At 55.1% G+C, this 22176-nt stretch overlaps 2 protein-coding genes across 10 annotated transcripts in view; both read right to left on the bottom strand.

The window, feature by feature from the left end:
* Positions 1–124: 124 nt before the first annotated feature.
* On the bottom strand, positions 125–10646 carry SEMA3B (semaphorin 3B). 8 transcript variants are annotated; one of them, XM_053598539.1, is made up of 19 exons: positions 10471–10646; positions 9922–9988; positions 8314–8500; positions 7372–7529; positions 7145–7207; positions 6626–6745; positions 6453–6546; positions 4791–4910; positions 3801–3946; positions 3598–3709; positions 3440–3521; positions 3212–3356; positions 2696–2915; positions 2349–2440; positions 2230–2271; positions 1856–2013; positions 1702–1757; positions 1469–1608; positions 125–964 (listed from the first exon to the last, which is right to left on the bottom strand). In XM_053598539.1, exons 3-19 carry the CDS (start codon positions 8420–8422, stop codon positions 563–565), a joined length of 2259 nt encoding a protein of 752 aa, XP_053454514.1. In that variant the 5' UTR covers positions 8423–8500; positions 9922–9988; positions 10471–10646; the 3' UTR covers positions 125–562. The 8 variants fall into 8 exon arrangements, with proteins under 8 accessions (XP_053454514.1, XP_053454515.1, XP_053454513.1 ...); XM_053598542.1 differs by lacking the exon at positions 10471–10646 and adding an exon at positions 1169–1258 and having other exon boundaries at positions 829–964; positions 9922–10215; XM_053598540.1 differs by lacking the exon at positions 10471–10646 and having other exon boundaries at positions 3440–3506; positions 9922–10207.
* Positions 10647–19933: 9287 nt separating this feature from the next.
* Positions 19934–22176, bottom strand: part of GNAI2 (G protein subunit alpha i2) — a 34824-nt gene continuing 32581 nt past the window's right edge. Inside the window, exons 9-10 of one of the 2 annotated variants that reach the window (XM_053598564.1) lie at positions 21574–21788; positions 19934–20998 (exon numbers count right to left, since the gene is read on the bottom strand). In XM_053598564.1, the coding sequence (XP_053454539.1) occupies positions 21598–21788 (191 nt within the window). In that variant the 3' untranslated portion in view covers positions 19934–20998; positions 21574–21597. The remainder of the gene's footprint in view (positions 20999–21573; positions 21789–22176) is intronic. The other variant, XM_053598563.1, reaches the window with a different exon arrangement.

The following is a 22176-nucleotide window of genomic DNA, read 5'->3' as shown; positions in this document are numbered from 1 at the left end:
GCCCCAGAGAACCACCCATTCGTGCAGAAACCACCTTTAATCCTCATCACGACAAATTTAGGAGAAACTCAGGCCCTGAAACTGCTAGGAAGGTGACCAAGACCAGAGCAAAGTACCTAGTGGCTGTCTGCTGGGGCCATTCCAGCTTCTGCTGATAATGTGTTTATTGCATTACTTTAGTATAGTTGGCAGGCCTCACCAGCCCCCAACAAACCAGCCTGTTCACAGCTTTCTGCTCACTGCCCAAGGAAGGGGTCAGTCCCGAAGACCTGGGCAATCCAGACGCCTCCCAGACCCTGGTGGTTCGGTTGCTCTGAAGCCCAGCTTCTCTATCCCCTCCTTCTGGCTGGTTCCTGCACCTGGCCTGGGTTGCCCTCCCCAGGGCTACATTCAAGGGTTATTCTGTTAATAAATAAGCCCATATGGTTGCCCTATGGCCAGGGCCAGGGAGGGTCATTTGGTGTCTCGTCGCCCAGGGACCCCAACCCATCCGTCTGTTTATCTGCCCCTTCTTCTGCCTGTTGTCTCCTGCCTGGTCCCCGACGTGGGGACAGCTTGGTCATTAGTGCGCTGCGCTGCGCGGCCCCCGCTCAGCGCGTGGCTCAGGAGCGTTGGTCCGGCGGTTGCGGCCCTTCCTCCGGGACTCTGGGGTTGGTGCACGCAGCGCAGGCTGAGGGCGGCACATGCGCAGGGAGTTCGTCCCACCACCGCCGCCCTGCTCCACCAGCTGCAGAAAGTCCCGGTACCAAAGTTTGGGACTCGGCGGCACGGCAGGTGCAGCCTCCTCTGCCTGCACCAGCCTTTCAGCCTGCGCAGCACTTAGCACATGCAATGCCAGGCGACGCAGTGGCTGCGAAAAGCCCTGTTCGACCGCTACACACAGGTACACGCCCGAGTCCCGGCGCCGAAGCCCACGCAGCAGTAGCCCTCGGGCAGTGAGCCCGGCGCGCTCCTCCTCCTGCACCTGCGGGCGGGGGTCAGCGTAAGGCCGGGGCGTCGGGGCAGGGAACTGAACAACCTGGCCCGAACTCGGGACAGGAGAAGCAAAGGGTCACTGGGAGCGAAGGGGCAGCAAGAAAGAAAAGGACTCCCGCAGGTGCACATTTAAAGTTTGGGTGCACTGGGGTTAGTGGTCTTTAAGTGAATATTTGAACCAGGTGAGGTTTACCTGAATGTGGGAAGTGGGTCAGGGGCTTCAATAGACGGGTCGAGGGCGGGTCTTCTCCCAAATGTGGGATGGGGGAAGCGGACCAGGAGCCTGGTTGGACAGAATGAGGCCTCAACAGGATATGAAGTGCAGGTAAGGGACTGGACAGGCTGAGTAAGGGGTCTGGTTGAGTGGAGCGTCATTGGGCTGGACTTTTCTAGACGTGAGGTGAAGACCAAGAACTTCAATGGGCAGGGCGGGACCTCTCCTGGATGTAGGCACAGGAAAAGGCCTGATTGGGAAAGGTGGTGCAAGGTTTACCTGGGTGTGAGTGGTCTCCCCTATACGCTGAAAAGTCCACTCCATGTGTGCCTGCAGCGAACGAGGCTCACACTCGAGAAAGGCGCTGCCGCCCTCTACGGCAAACACCTTTCGCTCCAGCAGCGCAGGACGAGATGACTCTTGGGGAGGGAAGAATGTTTAGATTCACACAAGACAGCGGGGCGAGTGGGACGTCTTCAAGGCCTGAACGTGTGGGCAGATAAGGCACTCACCTCCGGAGCACAGCATTCTGGGGTCTCCATTCCTTATGTCTTGCCGCCGGAACCGCCTGGGGGAACATTGGATACTCGATAGCCCTTCTTCCAGCCCAGGGTAGTCAAAGACCCCTTGGCTTCCTCCCTGTGGCCCGACCCCGACCCCGCCCACCTCTTGGCGCTGGGCTGGAAGCGGGTACACGCAACTCCGTCCCAAGCGCAGTAGGGATCGCGCGCCAGACAGCATTCTGCGCAGGCGCGGCCATGGGTAGCGCAGCGATGTAAAGCGACCTGGGCTACCGCACTCCGCGAGGCCACATACAACTGGTGCTAGGGGGTACGAGAGGCTCTGGACAGACCGAGAGAAGCCCCACACCTGCTTCCCATAGGTCAGGGATCCCTTCTCCTACTTGACAGGTGAGAATACTTTAGGCAGGCCCTACCACTCAAGCCTGGGAGCTGTGAACTACCAAAAGGGGCAATAAGGTTGGCATGCTTTGGGCACAAGCTCATTCCATCCCCACTCTCATCCTTCTAGTCACTCACCCTCTTGGAAGAGATCTGCATGCTGGTGACTGCAGCTGAGTCCTGAGAGGGAGGAGGGGCACTAGGGTCAAGGCTTAGTGGGGTGGGGGGACCCTGGGTGACTGGGGGCAAGGCCTCACCTCAAACACCTGCAACTCCTCCAGCAGCAGCCCCTCGACGCTAGGACTACTGCCCTTAGGGACTGAGATCACTTTCAGCACTGTTCCAGAGTCTGCAGGGATGAGAAAGGAGAATGCTTGTTGGCATTCCCTGACATCTAGGGCTGGGGTCTCTTGCCTCTGAAGCCTCCACCATCAGGATGGTTGGGTGGAGGAAAAAAATGTGGATTGGAACAATCAGGGCAGCATCCCAAAAGTGGGGCCATAGCCCAGGAAAAGATGTAGAGATAGGCCTTAACAGAGAGAGCTTCCACTTTCAGGCCAGGAGCCTACATGGAATCTTGTGAGTCATTGTGAAGGGACCTGACCTGTGCCAATGAAGAGGACATCATAGTGTCCATCAGCAGCTGCCACTCGGTCAGCAGCGATTTGGGTGAAGGTGTACCCAGCTCCCACTTGCAGGAAGAGAGGGCGCCCTCCAATAGGCAGGACTGAGTTGTACATGAGGGGGTGGTTGCGAGCAAACTGGATGACATCATCTGGGAAGTCCTTGGTGGAACTGAAGGTGCCAAAAGTCTTGCTGGGGCACTGGAGGTGGGAGAGAGGCATAGAAGGAATATAGGTAGGCCTCCATTTAGGCTTTTGGGGACAGCAAGGGGGAAGGGGACGAGCCCAGCCCTGAGGATTTAAGAAAGGTGACCCAGCCTTGCCCTGGGAAGTCCAAGAGGGAAATCTGGCCTTCTTCTGAGGATCTTGCCTGACGATAGTGACCTTTTCCTACCCATAACTAAAGAAAGAAGCCACATTCACCAAGATGACCTCAAACCATGTTCTTCACCCTTCAGGCTTTAAAGTGGTTGTGGCAGGAGTCTCAGGCTACACACCATGCCAGGCCGCGGGTAGGGGACACGACCCTGATATGACACCCACTGGTGTGTGGGCCCCTCCTTGTGTGCAAAGGGTCCCAGGAAGGCCCGGCGCACATCATTCATGCTGTACATGCACACCGCAGAGCCCTGGAAGATGCCACTGTAAACAGAGGAGAGCAGAGTGAGGGGGCCCAGTGGAGCCCAGCTGGCCTCACCCAACAGTCCCTCCCTCCCAGCCCTCACCTGGACGTGAAGACAGCATAGAGCAGCGGAGTCAGGCGGTCCCGTGAGGACAGCAAGAACACGTCCTCTGAGGGGAAGGGATCTAGTAAAGGGTGGGAGTCCCCAGAGTCTAAACCTCTACCCCCTCCCCAGTACCATCCCCCACTCCCAAAACTCACGGAGTTGGTCGAAGTGGGTGTCACCCTCAATGCCTGGCACTGAGCACACTAGCCGCGCCTTCAGGAAAGTCGTCCACTTGTTGACCAGGCTGCGCTGGCCCCCCACGTCGTTCTGCCAGGATGATCCCAGAGGATGAGGGCGGGACCCGGGCAGGCAAAGGGGTAGGAGAGGGGTCGCTTTGTGTGGTTCAGGGACTCCTCACCCGGCAGATCTGACCAACGCGGGACACGAACAGGCGTCCCAGTGCTGGCGCCGCCTCCACTGCAGACTCACGAAAGAAGAAGTAGATTTTGTCGTCGTCCGGATTCTCGCTCTCCGGGATCCAGAAGACCTTGACAAACTTGGGCTCTGGCCGCAGCAGGAAGCACTGAGTGAGGTATCCTTGTATCGCTCCCCCATAGGGGACCCACGAGTTGCCTCCCCTTCCCCATGGGCAGGCTGTAGCACCCAGGGCAGCGTCTGACCCGACCCCCATGACCAATTTCAGTCGGCTCTTGGCGCGGGCCGAATCCAAATGATCAGCGCCTGCGGTGAAGAAGCAGCCACGAGGGGGCAGCAAAGACCGTGGCTACCTCGGCACTTAGGTGGGGAAGCCCAGCTGGCCTCTGACCTTGCCTCTCACAGTTCCCCAGGGCAAAGACAGAGGGAGATATGGTATCCGGTTTCACTTTATCTCATGAGTCTTCCTCCCTAGCAGAATCAAATACTCTCCAGTCCCATTTCAAATCTTTCTGCTGAGTCCCCTTACTCTTAGAATAATCTACTCCAGCCCCAGACAGTTAGGGCTCTTATTGCTAGCTCCACAGGTCTATTATTCCTTTGCTTGTTCCTGCATCCATGCTTTTCATTAGTTGTGCCCTCTGCCTGGGATGCTCTTCCCTCAATTTTGTGCTACCTCCACTCAGCAGCATGGCTTCACTACCCATGCTCACCCCCACCTCCTTTTCCCTTCCTCTCTGGTCTCACACTGGCCTTATGGCCACCGGAATTAATCTTACTATGTATTTGTTCTGAGGTCTGTGAACTCAAAAAAGGCACAGGTCATATCTGTCTTGTTTGTCCCTGTGACTCCAGGCCTGATTATAGTAAGTACTTGGTAAGACCTGGCTGTGCCCATTGCTCCGTTACTTTATGGGCCTCACTTGGCATCAGCTGTGTGGGAGGGTGATGGCCCCCTCCACTAGCCTCTCACCATTGAGCCAGCGGGAATCATGTGGCTCTGTTCGGAGACTTGGATGCTGGCCTAGGCTGCGAAAGATGGTAAAGTCCCGGCCCATGAGGTCTGCTGCCACGCCTGAGTATAGCTCCTCTCCTATAGACAAGGTAAAGGCAGTCAAGCTGAGGATTGTTTGTTTGTTTGTTTGAGACAGAGTCTTAGTCTGTCACCCTGGGTAGAGTGCCATGGTGTTACAGCTCAAAACAACCTCAAACTCTTGGGCTTAAGTGATCCTCTTGCCTCAGCCTCCCGAGTAGCTGGGACTATAGGCACCTAGTGCAATGCCTAGCTAGTTTTTCTATTTTTAGTAGAGATAGGGTCTCACTCTTGCTCCGGCTGGTGTCGAACTCCTGAGCTCAAGCAAAACACCCGCTTCAGCCTCTCGTAGTGTTAGGATTTTTCTTTTTTTTTTTTGTAGAGACAGAGTCTCACTTTATTGCCCTTGGTAGAGTGCCATAGCATCACACAGCTCACAGCAACCTCCAACTCCTGGGCTTAGGCGATTCTTTTGCCTCAGCTTCCCAGTAGCTGGGACAACAGGCGCCCGCCACAACGCCCGGCTATTTTTTTGTTGTTGCAGTTTAGCCAGGGCCAGGTTTGAACCTCCCACCCTTGGTATATGGGGCTAATGCCCTACCCACTGATCCACAGGCGCCACCCAGGATTATTTATTTATTTATTTTTATTTTATTTTATTTTATTTATTTTTTTTTTGTAGAGACACAGTCTCACTTTATGGCCCTCGGTAGAGTGCCGTGGCCTCACACAGCTCACAGCAACCTCCAACTCCTGGGCTTAAGCGATTCTCTTGCCTCAGCCTCCCGAGTAGCTGGGACTACAGGCGCCCGCCACAACGCCCGGCTATTTTTTGGTTGCAGTTTGGCCGGGGCCGGGTTTGAACCCGTCACCCTCGGTATATGGGGCCGGCGCCTTACCGACTGAGCCACAGGCGCCGCCCATATTTATTTATTTTTAAATTAGAGACAGGGTCTCAATTTATCGCCCTCGGTAGAGTACCATGGCATCACAGCTCATAGCAACCTCCAACTCCTGGGCTTATGTGATTCTCTTGCCTCAGCTTCCCAAGTAGCTGGGACTACAGGCGCCCGCCAGAATGCCCAGGTATTTTTTGTTGCAGTTTGGACAGGGCCGGGTTCAAACCTGCCACACTCGGTATATAGAGCCGGCGCCCTATCCTCTGAGCCACAGGCGCCGCCCCCATACTGTTAGGATTACAGGTGTGAGCCACCACTCCTGGCCTAGCTGAGGGCTCTTGGGGTGGCAGGACCTGGGCAACTCTGGAGGCTCTCAGGGAGTCAGTGAGGCTACAGGGGAGCCCCAGAGACTTGGGGTCTTGGGGGTCTTAGGACATTGTGAAGTCCTAGCACGTCTTTTTTCTTTTTTCTTTTCTTTTCTTTTTTTTTTTGAGACAGAGTCTCACTATGTCACCCTTGGTGGAATGCTGTGGTGTCACAGCTTACAGCAACCTCAAACTCTTGCAAGGCTTAAGCAATTCTCTTGCCTCAGCCTCTCAAGTAGCTAGGACTATGGGGCCTGCCACAATGCCCAGCTAAGTCCTAGCATTTCTAAGGGGTTCTAGTAGTTTAGTTCTATTTCGGTCCTAGCCTTTAAACTCACCCACCAGCACGGAGGCAGCCCGATGCTTAGGGTCATAAGGACTTTTCCCCTTGCCATCTTCTAGCCTTTGCAAGTCCAGCTGGAGCCTGGGCTCCTAAGAGGCAGGGAGAGTTGTCATTGCCAGGCCCTTCCTTACCCTCCCAACTGCCCCGCTTGCCTATATCTGGCCTTACCTCCAGTTGGTGGCCCACAAACACAAATGCACAGGTTGGGTGGAAGGCCCCTGTGCCACAGGCCAGCAAGTGAGTGCGGTTGTAGGCATGCAGCAACTTCACGAAGTTCATGCACTCAGTCTGGTGGGCAGGCAGGGTCATGGGCAGTGAGGCTTCCCCAGAGAGGTAGCCATAAGGGGTCCCAGCTCACCAGTAGCAACCCCACTCCTTCTTCTCTTCTGCACTGGCCTGGGCAAAGCTAACATGGGCTACAGAGACCTGGGTGCACTTGATAACAGCCCAACCCAGCCCTCAGTAGGGTGGGTGCAGGGGGAGGCTCAAGCCTGCACTGCCTCCATGAGTCAGAGGTCCCCAGGAAGAGTAACATGAGCCCCCACCCTGACTCACCCCTCCAGACCTTAGCCACCTCGGACCTCCCTGCCCTCATCCCAACAAGAATAGGCAGTTCTCTGTTTTGGTGCTGCCCTGTCAGGGTGAGAAGCTGACCTCCCATACCAGCCCCAGGCAGCCAGCACTCACACCAATGTCTTTCCCTGCCCAGTTGCACTCTTCTCGCCATTCCACAGGGGCAGGCCAGGCCAGCTATGGGGAGATTGAGGGAGGAGAGAACAGGTCAGGGACTTGGGATGTTCTCTATCTTGGGGGACTTTCCACTCAGTGAAGCCAATCCCTCTTCTCTCCTGGCAGTGGAGTGGGGTGTGAGGGCTCTTTCCCTGGGCAGTGCTGAGGGTGTGGGTCCCTGGCACCTTCTTGGCCCGCTTGCTGATGTTGTCCAGGCTAAGGGAGGCCACATGGTTCTCGGCTCCCACAAACAGGCGTCCACGCTCCTCATCCACCAGCAAGGCTTCGTAGCAGCAGGTCCGCTCCAACCTGAAGGTCCGAAGACCATGCCAGGCCTGGAGCTCTGCAGGGTAGGAACACCACTGAGGATTCACGAGCTACACTGGAAGCTTTCCGCTAGGCCCTGCCTGGTTGTCTCTCTATAGGCCAATGTTACACTTAGTACCTGGCCCATGCATGCCAGTTTATATTTGTGTGTGAGTTTACATACACACACAGATAAGCCCACCCAGGAATGTGTAGTAGAGTTGCCAGGGTGGGCAATGCATGCCCCAAGAAGGGGAAAGCAGGTTGAACGTGGGTGTGCTCAGACAAGCAGTGTCTCTGGGTGGGCAAAATGGGAGGCCAAACCTATGAACACCAGAGTTCTGGGAGAGGCTGGGCCGGAACCCCAACCCCAAATAGTTAGGCTGAAGGTTCTTTCCCTGCCACTGGCAATAATTAGCCTGAACTCAGCACAACTGCCTACCCAGTGCCATTGCTTAGTAGTCACCCTCCCATTCAGGGGGCATAAGAAGGAATCTGATGGCTATCAAAGGTCAATTTCCCTGTTGCTCTGCTGAATGGGTATGGCCTAGTGAGGGTACTGAATGGGGTAGAGACAATGTCTGTTGCTATGTGAACAGGAGGGGTCTTCCTGGGAAAGCATGAGGAGAATGTGGGCAGAGAAGTTGGGGGCTGAGGCCAGGATAGGGTTAACTGGAGATGGCCTGAGAGTGTTTCCGGACCCAACCAGGGTCTGTTGAGGCACACACCAGGCAACAGCCACTACAAAGCCCCCCTGTCCACAATGGGGCCTCTCTCCTGCCCACCCCAAGCTGGCCCTCCTGCCTGCCAGGTGCACCTACCTTGGAAAGAGAGCCGAAGACGTGGGGGACTGGGGACAGCACCCCCCAGCCCCGCTGCCCAGAGCAAAGCCAGGCCTGGGATCATGGCGGCAGCCCTGGCCCACCCCATTCTGGCAGCTCAGGGTGCTCAGGGTTCAGCAGGCTTGTGTGGAGAAGCCTTGAGCCGCCCTGGACTCTGCCCTGGGATCTGGAAGAGAAGGAGTCTGTAGCTAAGGAGGGACACTAAGGAGGGAGACTGCGGGGGAGTCCCTAGGGATCAGATTACAGCCCCTAGGGGAAAGAGGCTGGGGGGTCACATTCCGGATTCAGAGCCTTCCCTGAGCCCTCCCCTCAGAGGGTGTCCTGCCTGGCCTCAATCACAGACACACCCACGCTGGGCACACCCTCAGGGTCACCCTGCACTGGCAGGCTCCCGCCCCACCACGTCACCCTCCATAATAACCTCCCCTCCCATATACTCACTCACAGACATTAATTCACAAGCACTGTTTGCCCACTTCATGCCATCCTGAGCCTGGGACAAGGGATACTGGGAGACATAGACAAGTTCCCCATGCAAGACAGGTGAGAGGGCCAACAAGGATTTGGATTGGTGTAGAGGGTGCCAAGTGCAATAAGCAAAACAAACCAGTCATGAGAATGAGAGTGACTGGAAAGGAGGGTCAGGCCTCTGAAGGTAGCTGTGCACCTACAGATCCATGGAGAAACAGAGACATTTTGGGGTTGCAGTCAAGGGTGTGGGTGCCTGTGAATGTTACTGTTTCTGAAGTTCCCTTTGTGAATGTGCATATATGTATAGTGTGTATGTGCGTGTGTGTACACATGTGTACATACCAATGTATGGTGTGTATCATATTGCACATGTGTAGTGTAAACGTTCGCATATGCACACAAGTAGTACCGTGCGCAGTCTATGCATTGTGTACATGTATGATGTGTGCATGCTTTATCCACAGATGTGTTGCATATTTGTGCATGTGGAAATGTGTATATTCACATACAAGTGTGCATATCTCTGAAGGCATGCAAGTTAGCAAATACGACTATAGCACTAATTACTCCCTTCAACTCTGAGACAAGGGTGAAACTCATTCCTCAGAAGGAAAAGTGCCACCCAGCAGCCCCAGAGCCTGGGTAGAAGCCTGGGGACTTCCCCCACTCTCGTGGGGGTGTTCACAAGTCAGATCCTGCAGTCCCAGCTCCATGCCTAGCAACTCCCCCGCTGCACCCAAAGGAATTGGAATCGAAGAGGCAGAATGAGACAGCCTGTCCCTCTCACCCTTCCCCTCAGAGATTTCACAGCCTGCCTTCACCTCTGCTCCACTAATTTAGCCCCTTGAGATTCCCCCATCTTTGAGCCCTTTCACTCCATGAACCAGATACCTGTCCTAGATCCACAGATGGGGCCAGGCTCTGGAGGCTATGCCTACCTTCCTTCCCAGGAGCTAGCTGGGCAGGTGGTGGGCACAGGAGCCCTGGAGGTGGGGCAAGGTCCCTGGGGTGGGACTAAGCAAGGAGAGCAACTGCTGGGGCTGGTCCCAGACCCCTCCTCCCACACGCCTGCCTAGCTTCCCAGCTCCTGGACCCCTCCCATGCTAGGACACTCACCTCTCTCCTTCCCTCTGTTTGCACTTGCCGCTGCTGCGTTGTCTTCGTCTTCTCAGGCTCTAGAGGTCTGCGAAGCCAATACCCAATTGCCTTCCCACACTCCACCAAGAACTCCAGCAGTTGGCACCTCCCCACCCTGTCCCCTTTCCTCCCTGGGGAAGGGCAGAAGACTGGGGGCTGCAGGACACACTCTGACGGCTCCTTTAAGGAGCAGCCCCCGCCCCCACGAGGCTAGCCACCGCCCCACACGCCCAGTAAAGTTTACAGAGCGGATCGGATCGGGTGACGGGGAAGCCTGCCCGGGCTGGGACCGGCTGGAGATGGCAGCTAGGCCAGAGTGGAATGGGCACAGGGAGGGGCTGGTAGGGATGACCCCTCCCTTGTTGGGCCTTAAGGCAGAAGGATGCCCCAGGCAATGGTCTGGAAACCTGGTGCCAGTCAAGGCAAAGGAGGAAGAAGCTAGGGACCCCATCTTTAGGCAGCTCTGCATAGCAAGCAAAGGGAATGTGGGTGGTTGAGGAGGCACCCCCAGGGACTCCAATACTTCACCTGTTCCTCCACAGCTGGGAGCTGGAGAGAGGGACAAAGGGGAGCTCAGCTGCCACCTCAGTTTCCAGGAGCAGTCTTGGATGGAAGGACCAGAGGTCAGGGGTAAGCGTTCTCAACTGAAGGTCTAATGGGCCCTCAGGACCCCAGCCCAGTCCTTCCTTACCAGTTGGGCTGCTTAGTACTTCAGCTGCCTGGCAGGCAGTGGCTTCAGTGACAGCCAGGGAGGGGAGGGATATGGGGGAGGGAGAGGAGCAGTCACAGGAGGTCCAGCAAATCTCACTTCTGCACTGCAGGGTGTGGACCCATCTTGGACAGATGGTCCGGGCATCTCTGCTGGGATGTCGGGGACAGACTATGTGAGCTCCATTACCCTAGCCACTCTTCCTCAGTGGAAGGTGGGAAGAACTACTCCACCAAACCCAGAGCCAAACCCTGAGGGGGGTTTACAGACAGATGGGGCTCCCTTGGAAAGGACCTGATGTCTTTTTTTTTTTTTGAGACAGAGTCTCACTTTGTCGCCCTCAGTAGAGTGCTATGGCATCACAGCTCACAGCAACCTCAAACCCTTGGGCTTAAGCAATTCTCTTGTCTCAGCCTCCCAGGTAGCTGGGACTACAGGCACCCACCACAAGGCCTGGCTATTTTGTTGTTGTTGTCATTACTGTTTAACAGGCCCAGGTCCAGGCAGGTTCAAACCCACCAGCCTCTGTGTATGTGGCCAGCACCCTAACCACTGAACTACAGGCACCAAGCCAGGACCTTAGGTCTTATCCTGAAGCTGGCTCTAGTGAACACATCCTATTTGTACCGAGGGGCACTTCTTTAGAGGGGCTAAATGTTGACAGTGGCAGAGTAGGGCCCTCAAGTCCATCTGGGTGAACATAGCATGGCTTAAGGATGGCCTTTGACCCCTCAGTCCCTGAAAAAGGCATTCTCCTGCCACCTCCAGCAGGCTGATAAGCAGCTCCTCCTCCTCAGGGGTCGGTGAGAGGCGCTGCTGCACTAGCTGCATAGGTACTCCAAGTATGTATAGTTCTGCTGCCCATCCCCTGGATGCCTTCCAGCCAGGCAGGGACAGGGGCAGAGGCAGGGAAGATTTATCTCCAAAGTTCCCTGGAAGTAGAAGTGGAGCCATGCTCCTCTTTCCTAAGCTTCAGGACCTATTGTTCCTTGACTGGCCTGGCCAGCAGGCAGGTGATGATGGGGGCCTGTGGGAGGACCAGGGGCCTCCAAGAGGAAGGGTGGAGGAATGCACCCCTGCCTGAGCTCTCAGACTTCCAGGCTGTGGCTTTTTCATACTCCTGGGCTCTTTGCCTTTTGCTTTGGACCTGGTCAACCTCCCCTGTGCAAGCAAAGAAAATTCTTCTCTTTGGCTGTTTACAGTTTTCCACCCATGCAGCCAAGATCCTCAGATGCCTTTGAAGTCCCTGCCCACCCGCACTGTGCCCCCTTATCTGCCCCTACTGCCTTCAGTTCTCCAGGCCCAGGGTCCCAGACTATTTTATCTCCTTAATCCTGAGTTCACATTGGGAAATGTGACTAAGACCCCTCCCTAGTAGTCTTTCCAATAGCCTGGCACTTGACCCCCAGCCAATGGGACTGGGCCATCTCTGGCCACCCTGACCCCTGTGTACTCCCTCTTCTTCTCTGGATGTGTCCCCTTTGAGTAGGAAAGGAGGTCCCCCGGTTGGCAGTTCAAGTTTTCCTTGTCTCCACAACGTCCCTTTCTGCCCTTCAGCACCAGATCCAATATGCCAAACCATGGATAGGGGCCTCTATGGAAGTGGCACTCCAGGAGCAGGGCCATTGCCTGTGGATCACACTGGGGCTCTGGAAGTCCCCAAGGATTCTGGAATCAGTCTGGGCCTAGGTCTCAACAGAAAAGGGCAAACCCAGAGAGGCAGCTGGGGTCCCTTCTTGTGCTCCTGCCCTCAGGCCAGCCCAAGCTCCTGGACCTCTACCTTTTGCTGGGGCATCCATGGGCAGGAACTAGCCGGGATTCTTCCTCTGGGACTGCCTGTCATTGGCACAGCCTGCCAAGGCTTTAGCTTTTCTTCTGGAAAAACCTAGATTGTTATACCAAGTCCCAGTGCCTGCCTCCCCTCTGCCCCTGCCTGGACTCTAGGTGGTGTGGCCAGGGTGGAATGCCCATCTTAGGAAAGCTGTGCCAACTCTGCTGGTGCCTATCCTGGGCTGGATGGGATCTTGGGCTCCTGTTCATATCTGCTTTAGCTATCAAGGCTAGTGGCTCCAATGTCACATTCTTTCCCTGTTTTGGCCATGGCAGTACCAGGTCCTGCTGCTCCGAGAACTTAGGCAAAGTGAGGGGAGGGGTAGGGAAAGACTGTAAAGACCCCTTTTGTATCACCTGAGACCTAAGTTCCCTGACATTCTAGTACCCACCTCAGGGAAATCTCCTAGGAAAGAGTCTATCGAGTACTTTCCTCTACCCTAGCCTGGTCTCCACATCCCTAGGGGAATCCCTGGACCATCTTTTTTTAAAGATTAGCTCCTCGGACAGCACCCATAGCTCAGTGGGCAGGGCGCCAGCCACATACACTGAGGCTGGTGGGTTCAAACCCGGTCTGGGCTAGCTAAAACAACAATGACAACTACAACAAAAAAAACAGCCGGGTGTTATGGTAGGTGCCTGTAGTCCTGGCTACTTGGGAGGCTGAGGCAAGAGAATCAAGCCCAAGAGTTTGACATTGCTGTGAGCTGTGATGTCAGAGCACTCTACCCAGGTTGACAGCTTGAGACTGTGTCTAAAAAAAAAAAAAAAAAGATTTAGCTCCTCTTCTCCTCCCCTGCCCCTTCACTTCTGAGGGCCTTGTCAGAGAGGAGGTGGAGGGGCTGAGGGAGGAGCCACCAAGAACCATGGGCCTTTGGCTGTGGCCCTACCCTGACCAGCTCTGCCCCTCCCCTCCGCCTCCTGCACATTCCTCCCAGGCTGAGGTCAGCCCTCTGGGATGGGGGAGTTCCCCCCCAATGGCCACATCACAGCTCTTCCCTCACTCCTGTTTTCTTCATTGCCTAGCAAGGAGGGGTTGGGAGGGGAGGGGAGGGGCAAGGCCTCCCTCTCTCTCTTCTCCAGAGCCTGGGGGTTGGAGAGGCACTGTGCCAGGAATTCTGAAAAGTGGATTCTGATGGCACTCTATACTCCTCAACAGACATTAGCATAAATAATACATTCTCTTCTTCACCTAGTGGAGAGCCTCTCAGAGTGCTGGGTGGGGGTTTCTGGATGCTCTGGTGGCAGGGGATAGAGTTTGCAGGGGTACCCAGAGCCTGCCCCAGGGACCCAGGGATCAACCCCCTTGGTAGTCTACTAAGAGTCAGGGTTTGGATCCTAATACCACAGCTCACCATCCAGCTGTGCTTTTAGCTGACTGAACCTCTCAGATCATTGCTCTTCTCTTTCCTCTCTCCCCCAGCTGTAAATGGTGGGCTAGGCAGGTCTGGCACATGGTGGGGGTATGGCAGGTGTGCATTCTTGTGGCCACCATAGCTCTGTGCTTCCTGGGCACTCATGCCTAGGAGGGCCTTGGGGAAAACACTGTACTGCTGTCTCTTCCATCCCAGCGGCACCAGGCTCTTTTTCAGGCCCAGTTTCCCTCTACCCCTAACTCTGAACAGGATCTCCCTCTCTTCCCTGGGGACTCCTCAGTCTTCTCATTTCCCAAGCCAACTCACCTCTAGCACTGCCAAGCCCACTCCTCCAGAGAGTCCTTATCTTAGAGGTGTCCTTCTTTCTTGCTTAAAACAGTACAGGATAAGGTCCCACCTCCTCCCCTTGCAGCTTGAGGCCTGACCCTTGACCCTACACCCAGGCTGTGTCTCTGGGCTCATTTACTCCTTTCTATATGCCTCCCCTGTGTGGTACACCCACCCTGTCTCAGAGAGCTTGCCGAAACGAGAGGGAACTACAAGCTCTTAGCTTGGCATTTTCAGCACCACTTCCTAACAACACTGGCCACACTACCAAGGCTCCAGCTGCCCATTTCTTTTTTTTTTTTTTTTTGTAGAGACAGAGTCTCACTTTATGGCCCTCGGTAGAGTGCCGTGGCCTCACACAGCTCACAGCAACCTCCAACTCCTGGGCTTAAGCGATTCTCTTGCCTCAGCCTCCCGAGTAGCTGGGACTGCAGGCGCCTGCCACAACGCCCGGCTATTTTTCGGTTGCAGTTTGGCTGGGGCCGGGTTTGAACCCGCTACCCTCGGTATATGGGGCCGGCACCCTACCGACTGAGCCACAGGATAGGGTTAATCTAGCTATAAATAAAAATAAAAATAAAAGTAGAAAAACTGGGGCAGTGCCTGTGGCTCAAAGAGTAGGGCGCTGGCCACATATGCTGGAGGTGGTGGGTTCAAACCTGGTCCCAGCCAAAAAAAAAAAAGAAAAGAAAAACTATCCAGGCATCATGGTGGGCACCTGTAGTCCCAGCTGCTTGGGAGGTTGAGGCAAGAGGATCCACTGAGCCCAGGAGTTTGAGGTTGCCATTAGCTGTGATGCCAAGGCACTGTAGCCTAGGGCAACAGAGTGAGACTCGGTTAAAATAAAAAAGAAAAAGAAAAATTAGTCAGGTGTTGTAGCAGGTACCTGTAGTCCCAGCTACTAAGGAGGCTGAGGCAGAAGGATCGCTTGCACCCAGGAGTTTGAGGTCACTGTGAGCTAGGTTAACACTATGGCACTCTAGCCTGGACAACAGAGTGAGATCATGTCTTAAAAAAAGGCTCACGCTCGTAGCACAGTGATTACGGCGTCAACCACATACACTGAGGCTCACAGGTTTGAGCCGGCCCAGGTCAGCTAAACAACAAGGACAACTGCAATAAAAAATAGCTGGGTATTGTGGCGGGCACCTGTAGTCCCAGCTACTTGGCAGGCTGAGGCAAGAGAATCACTTAAGCCCAAGAGTTAGAGGTTGCTGTCAGCTGTGATGCCGTGGCACTCTACCAAGGGCAACATGGTGAGACTCTGTCTCAAAAAAAAAGCCTCTGGCAGTGGCTATCATCACTGGGGACCCCAGGACCCATCAGGGGACATGGATAGGGAGGCAGAAGATAGACTTCTGGGCCTGCAGAAAGCCCTTCCATTTTCCTGGGCCAGCTGAGTCTCCATGGGTATGTAGGCCTGATGGACAAATGACATTCAGTGTCCTCGTGACCCTGCTCAATCCCCAGGCCTTAAATGCCCCTAATGAGGTCAGAAAGCAGAGTCAAGCTGGGTGCGGAAGCTCAAGCATATAATCCTAGCACTCTTGGAGGCCAAGGTAGGAGGATCCCTTGACCTCAGGAGTTCAAGACCAGCCTGAGCAAGAGCGAGACTGTCTCTACTAAAATAGAAAAATTGGGCACCGCCTGTGGCTCAACGGAGTAGGGCGCCAGCCCCATATGCCGGAGGTGGCGGGTTCAAACCCAGCCCCGGCCAAAAACTGCAAAAATAAATAAATAAATAAAAATAGAAAAATTAGCCAGATGTCATGATGGGGGCCTATAGTCCCAGCTACTTGGGAGGCTGAGGCAGGAAGATCACTTGGCTAGGCTGATACCATAGCACTGACCTGGGACAACAGGGTAAGACTCTGTCACCAAAAAAAAAAAAGAAAACTCAGAATCAACCTGAAGAGGTGTCAAACTATGATTTTTCTCCCAATCGAGATCACCTGTGGGGCTCCATGCTGCATCTCCAGCAAGGACAGAAACCAAGGCACAAGGAGAAAGGGCCCATGATCTTAACCTCTGCCCCCCCCCCACCGCCTTGGACACTGGGGCCCACCAATGTGTGACTGAGGGCTGAGTGGCTGGCAGGTGTGAGCAGATTTGCTGTCACACAGCTGCATACATACCCTGGGTGGATAATAGGAACTGCCCTCTGCTCTAGGAATCCAAGGTAGTTTGGGGAGAATGAATTTCCATGGTAGAGATGAAGGCCCCTAGGGTCTCTTTTAGGGCAATAAACACAAGGATTAGGGTCAGTTTGGGTGGGACCAGACCCAGAACTCAACCAAAAGATGCTATAGTCCTGTTCTTGCTCCTTCTCTGATTCCCAAAGCTGCTAGGATCTGAGTGGCCATGCCACTGGCCAGGCAGCCAGAGCCAGGGCTTGTATTCCCCAGCCTTGATGGCTGATTTGGCATTCTGGGTCTAAATGAGGAGGGATGATTCTGAGGAATGTTGAGGTGAGTAGGTTTTCCTAACGTCAGGAGAAGCCACAGAGCTGCCCTGGAACATAGTAAGAGGTTCCTCCAGGCCTTGGCAGCCCCCGGAGCTTCAGAAGCCCAAGTTGTAACCCTGGAAAGGGCCCTTCCCCATCCTGCACCTGGCATCTGGGCCTCCACTCACCTGTTGGGGGTGTGTGTGTCTGGGCCTGGGGAGCTGGGGAGAAGCTGCTAGCCTGGCTTATCCACACAGGGTCTCTCTACATTCCCTACTTTCTGGCCTCTCTCACTCTTTTTTTTTTTTTTTTTGCGACAGAGTCTCAAGCTGTTGCCCTGGGTAGAGCGCTGTGGCATCACAGCTCACAGCAACTTCAAACTCTTGGGCTTAGGCTTGACGCCTGTGGCTCAAGTGGCTAAGGCGCCAGCCACATAACACCTAAGCTGGCAGGTTTGAATCCAGCCTGGGCCGCCAAACAACAATGACGGCTGCAACCAAAAAATAGCCAGGTGTTGTGGCAGGCGCCTTATAGTCCCAGTTACTTGGGAGGCAGAGGCAGGAGACTCACTTGAGTCCAGGAGTTGGAGGTTGCTGTGAGCTGTGATGCCACAGCACTCTACCCAGGGTGACAGCTTGAGGCTGTTTCTCAAAACAAAACAAAACAAAACAAAACTCTTGGGTTTAAGCAATTCTCTTGCCTCAGCCTCCCAAGTAGCTGGGATTACAGGCACCTGCCATAAGGCCCAGCTATTTTTTTGGTTGTAGTTGTTGTTGTTTGGCGGGCCTGGGCTGGATTCCAACTGGCCAGCTTTGGTGTATGTGGCTGGCGCCTTAGCCGCTTGAGCTACAGGCGCCAAGCCATGGCCTTTCTCACTCTTAGTGCTTGTCTCTCTCTTCCTAGCTGTTCCCTCATTCCCAAATAGGTTAAAAATACCACGCCTGCCACCACGTCAGTGGCTGGAGCAACTATTTTGAGTGGGCCAGGCCTTCTGGGAGGTGATATCCTTCTGGTATCCCCACAGGCTGGATACAGTTCACTCCACACTGGAAGCAAGAGCCTGGGTCCCTCTGTATGTCCTGAAGAAGATCCAAGGCATAGCTGCAGCTGCCCATGGTGGGGATAGGAAGATGGGCCTTCTTAGGCTGAGAGAAGTCTGGGGATACAGGGCAAGGGAGCATTGATTCTGCCTTTCCTCACCCAGTTGCTCCCAAGGGATGAGGAAAGGCTTGGCCCAGCCCAGAACTCCCAATGGTGGGGGGATGCTCAGGGGCCAACGTTATGAAATCCCACTGGTGGGCGGCGCCTGTGGCTCAGTGAGCAGGGCGCCGGCCCCATATGCCGAGGGTGGCGGGTTCAAACCCAGCCCCGGCCAAACTGCCACAAAAAAATAGCCAGGCGTTGTGGCAGGCGCCTGTAGTCCCAGCTACTCCAGAGGCTGAGGCAGGAGAATCACCTAAGCCCAGGAGTTGGAGGTTGCTGTGAGCTGTGTGAGGCCACGGCACTCTACCAAGGGCCATAAAGTGAAACTCTGTCTCTACAAAAAAAAAAAAAAAAAGAAAGAAATCCCACTGGTTGGGATGCAGGACACCTGGGCAGCCCCTCCTTGTCCACTGCCCCCCATGGCTGGGAATTCCCCAATCAACAAAGACAAGGCAGAATTGACAGGCTGCCCCTACCAGAAGGGACAAGAACAGGACTACAACATGTTTTGGTTGAGTCCTGGGTCTGATCCCGCTCCGGCAAACTGACCCTAATCCTTGTGTCTACTGCCCTGAAAGAGACAGTGAGAGTGCTAGGACAATGGGAACTTACGCCCTCAAAACCTAGCCACGGTAAGAGGGCCAGGGCAGGTGAGGGCCTAGCTGTTTTTACCCTGGGAAGCCCTGCTTGCCTGCCTGGACCCCGCCCAGACCCACTGCCAGTCCCGGTATGAGGGGGATCCTGGCTAGAGCCCTGCAGGGCCCACACAGGGAGGGAGGGGCTGAGTGAGTCAGGCAGACAATGCTAGCTCCTCAATGGTCCCTCTGTGTAGGGTTCCCCTCAGGACAGAAGGAAGGAACCATCTCTGGGGCCCACTTCCTGCTGGGTGGGCACCAAGATACTGGAGCTCCTGCCCACACAGCTTGGGTTCAGGGGGTCCAGGCCTGGGCCTCTGAAGAAAGGCACAGATCCTGGATTGGGCTCGAGATCCTGTCCTCCTTGTCAGTCTGCCCTCAGAACCAGGGGTAACAGGAAAGGCCCCAGGAACTGGGCGGGGACTGGGCCAAGGGGGATGTTGATCTCCTTCAGATCCGCCACAGCAGCCTCTCATCTCCTGCCAGCGCCCAGGGGCTCCCAGGCCGCCGGACCCAGGCAGGTGTGCTGGGGTGAGGTCTCGGGTCCCCAGCCCAACCCCACCCATCCCGCCTCCGTGGCGCCGACCCCGGCCCGCCCCCAGCCCAGGCCGCTTTATCCAGCCAGCGGCTCAGAGGCACTGCTGCCCCACAAAGCTGGCTTTGTGTCCAGCGGCCTCCGCGGGACCCTTGACGTCAGCGTTCGTGACTAGCCCGGTCAGGCAGAGTACGGGCTGCGGCGCCCCCTGGCGGCGGGAACTCCTACCTCAGAGCCCCGCCCAGCCTAGGCCGGTGTTTGACTGATTCCTCACCCCCACCCCGCCCCCACGGGATCTGCCCGCCGCTAGCCTGGCGCTCAGAGCCCACCCCAGAGGCATGCCATGTTGCTTTTCCCCTCTCTAGCAACACGCGGACATCTCCCATAGCCTCAGAGCCCTGGTCCCAATGCAGCCTAAGGCCTGCTGCCCTCCAGGAAAGGCCCCAGGAACTGGGTCCCATCAGGAACCAGGCTGCCTGTGGCTGCTTGTTCCTACCCCTCAGGTTTGGGCGTAGGGGATGGTTGTCCTCTGGGGCAAAGACCTTTCTGAACACTCAATTCCCTTACTGGCTGTTTAGTTGAGCAAACGAAGGGCGTGCAGCCCACCTGGCTGTGACCTCACAGTTTCCTTCTGTACCTTAGGATAGATAACAGCTCTGTAAAAAATCTGCCCAGCTGTTCTAGCCATGCTTGAAGGCTACCCCAGACCCAAGGCCATGGAGTGCTAGGAGAGGGTGAGACACATAGGTCCCAGCATGTAAGATTAGCCCATGTGGGAAAACGGAAGCTCAGAGCATTGGTGCTGAATGTGACCTGGAAAGGTGAGCACCCAGGGTCCTGTCGGGTGAGGACTGAGGTCTGGGTCAGCGTGACCTTTGCATATCTTATCTTATCCTGGGTCTCTGCCTCTGGGAGAGAAAAATACCCAGCAGGTTTTTCTTTCTACATTTTATTATTTCAAACCAGGTGAACAATTCCATAAAACATGTGAAAAAAGCAAGGAAGTGTTCAACGCTGAATGCCCCGGCCTGGGGCAAGGGAATGAGGGCATGGCCCTTCAGCAGGCAGCGGCGGTTCCTAGGTTAGCGCTAAGGAGCTACATTTAGGTTAATGGAGCCTGGGCCCAGGGCCACTTGGGCAGGGCCCTCAGTGACATTGGCAGTTGTCTGGAACAGCCCTTGGAACCCAATTCTGTGGAGGGCAGGGCAAGGGTGCCACTCACACAGGGATGGCCAGCAAGAGGATGGGTGTAAACACACAGACACACTCAAGGCACAGTCACTGGAATGGGGGCTGGGTGGGTACAGGATCTGACAGTTTTAAATAGTTTTTCTCTAAAAAGTTTTCTAGGTTTGTATTTTTTTTTCTTTACTTTCATTTTTTTAAAAAGCTACGAGAATAAGCAGGTGGACTGTGGTCTCCAGGAATGGTGGCGTCTCACGCTTCTTGTGCTTTTTCCTTGGGGCCTCCGAGAGGCTGGGGCATTGGGTGGTTAGGAGGCTCCCTGTAAACATTTGGACTTGGGCCAGGGCAGGGGCTGGTGTTGGGCAAAGCCAGGGATCCAGACTGGAGAAGTGGGTGAGCCTCCAGATACAGGCCTTGGGAGATTCAGCATGTTCTCCCTTCCCCCCACCCCAGAATAAGACAGTGGTTGAAAAAACAGAACAGATGCCTAGAAAGGGGGTACCATGGCCATTCCTGGTACCTCAGACAAGGGCAGACTTCAAACAGGGAGGCCTCTGGCAACCCCTCCCCTATGTCTGGAACTGAGGGCGGAGATGGGGGAGTGGAGAACAGAAATAAGATAAGGGAAAAGCGGCCAGGGGGTCAGGCAGGGAGCGTGGTCTTCTTGCCCCTATCTTCCTCAGGGGCTGGGGGAGCAGAGTCAGCGGTGGCCCTGGAGGTAGGGGACAGTCAGGTCATGGCTCAGGAAGTAGCCAGTATGTGCCTCTCTTCCCTTCTCCTCTCCTTCTTAGACAATGACCCTCTCCTTCTTTCCTAAAAGGGAATTTGTTACCAGAGACACAGTAACCCTCCAGGAGCTAGTGTCTGTTGGTGGGTTATGCAGGGGAGAGTAGTCTACAGCAGTAGCAGTCATCCCCCCCCCTTCCCACGAGAGCCAGTAGGCAAGCCTAAGCCCAGGACCCTCAGATAAGTCTGAGGGAAAGATAGCTAGGGATGCATGCAGGGCTGGTCATACTGAGCAGCAAGGTGGTGGGCCCCCATCTAGCACCCAGCTTCCATCAGGCTAGACCACTGGTCTGGTGGGGTTACCAGGTAAGATTTCTCCAAGGCATATTGAGATAGTCCTTTAGTTCTGTCCCAGGGGAAGGCCAAGCCCTTCTGTCTGGATCACTGAGCCAGGCTGACCTGTGCTACCTTCTCAGTGCCCTGCACCTCCTTCACTTGACCTTGATTCACAATCTGGCCTTCCTTCCCTTGTTCTGTGGTCACCTAACACCTCTCTCCCTCTCCCATCACTAACCCTGTACCAGCACACACTGCCACACCCACCCCCCCACAGCCCCACTCTGTTCTTGCCCAGTTCCCTCCATCACCCCCCTCTGGCTCACCATCCTGCCAGGCCCCGCTGCCCCTCAGAAGAGGCCACAGTCCTTCAGGTTATTCTTGATGATGACATCAGTGACAGCGTCAAACACAAACTGCACGTTCTTGGTGTCTGTGGCACACGTGAAGTGTGTATAGATCTCCTTGGTGTCTTTGCGTTTATTCAGGTCTTCAAACTTACTCTGGATGTAGCTGGCTGCCTCATCATACTTGTTGGCCCCTGGGGGAGACAAAATGGTGACACTTGTGCTGTGTGTGGGGGCAGGCAGGCCCTGTTCTACGTGTATAGCGAGGTTCCGTACATGTGGATGGACAAGCATATACTGTGTGCATGGAGGTGTACAATATGATAAGGTGTGAGAGGTATATGCACACCTAAATGTGTAAAGAGAGTTCCTGATTGTGGGAAGGATGCCCATGTACATGAGTTCAGGGACACATGCCCAAATGTGTAAAAAAGGCCCCCTCATGGGTGCTGACAAGCATATGAGTCTAAGTGAGGCACCAGTCCCCTCATGGAGGTGGTCCACGATACCCGTGGTCTTCACACAGGTCCCCATGGTTATCCTTCCAGCCAGTGTGGAGTGCAGTGCCTGAGGGCCACTGCC

This window comes from Nycticebus coucang, chromosome 8 (assembly GCF_027406575.1).
Source record: "Nycticebus coucang isolate mNycCou1 chromosome 8, mNycCou1.pri, whole genome shotgun sequence".
Lineage (NCBI taxonomy): Eukaryota > Metazoa > Chordata > Mammalia > Primates > Lorisidae > Nycticebus > Nycticebus coucang.
Note: the sequence above shows the minus strand (reverse complement) of the source record. Positions and strands in the feature narration are given on the sequence as shown.

What these genes read in the sequence shown, in the direction of transcription:
- SEMA3B (XM_053598539.1), bottom strand. Translation starts at nt 8,422, where the DNA reads ATGGGGTGGGCCAGGGCTGCCGCCATGATCCCAGGCCTGGCTTTGCTC. An exon ending in TCTTCGGCTCTCTTTCCAAG is followed by an intron (nt 7,530 to 8,313) that starts GTAGGTGCACCT and finishes CCTACCCTGCAG; the next exon opens with AGCTCCAGGCCTGGCATGGT. An exon ending in GGCTGCCTCCGTGCTGGTGG is followed by an intron (nt 4,911 to 6,452) that starts GTGAGTTTAAAG and finishes CCTTGTCTATAG; the next exon opens with GAGAGGAGCTATACTCAGGC.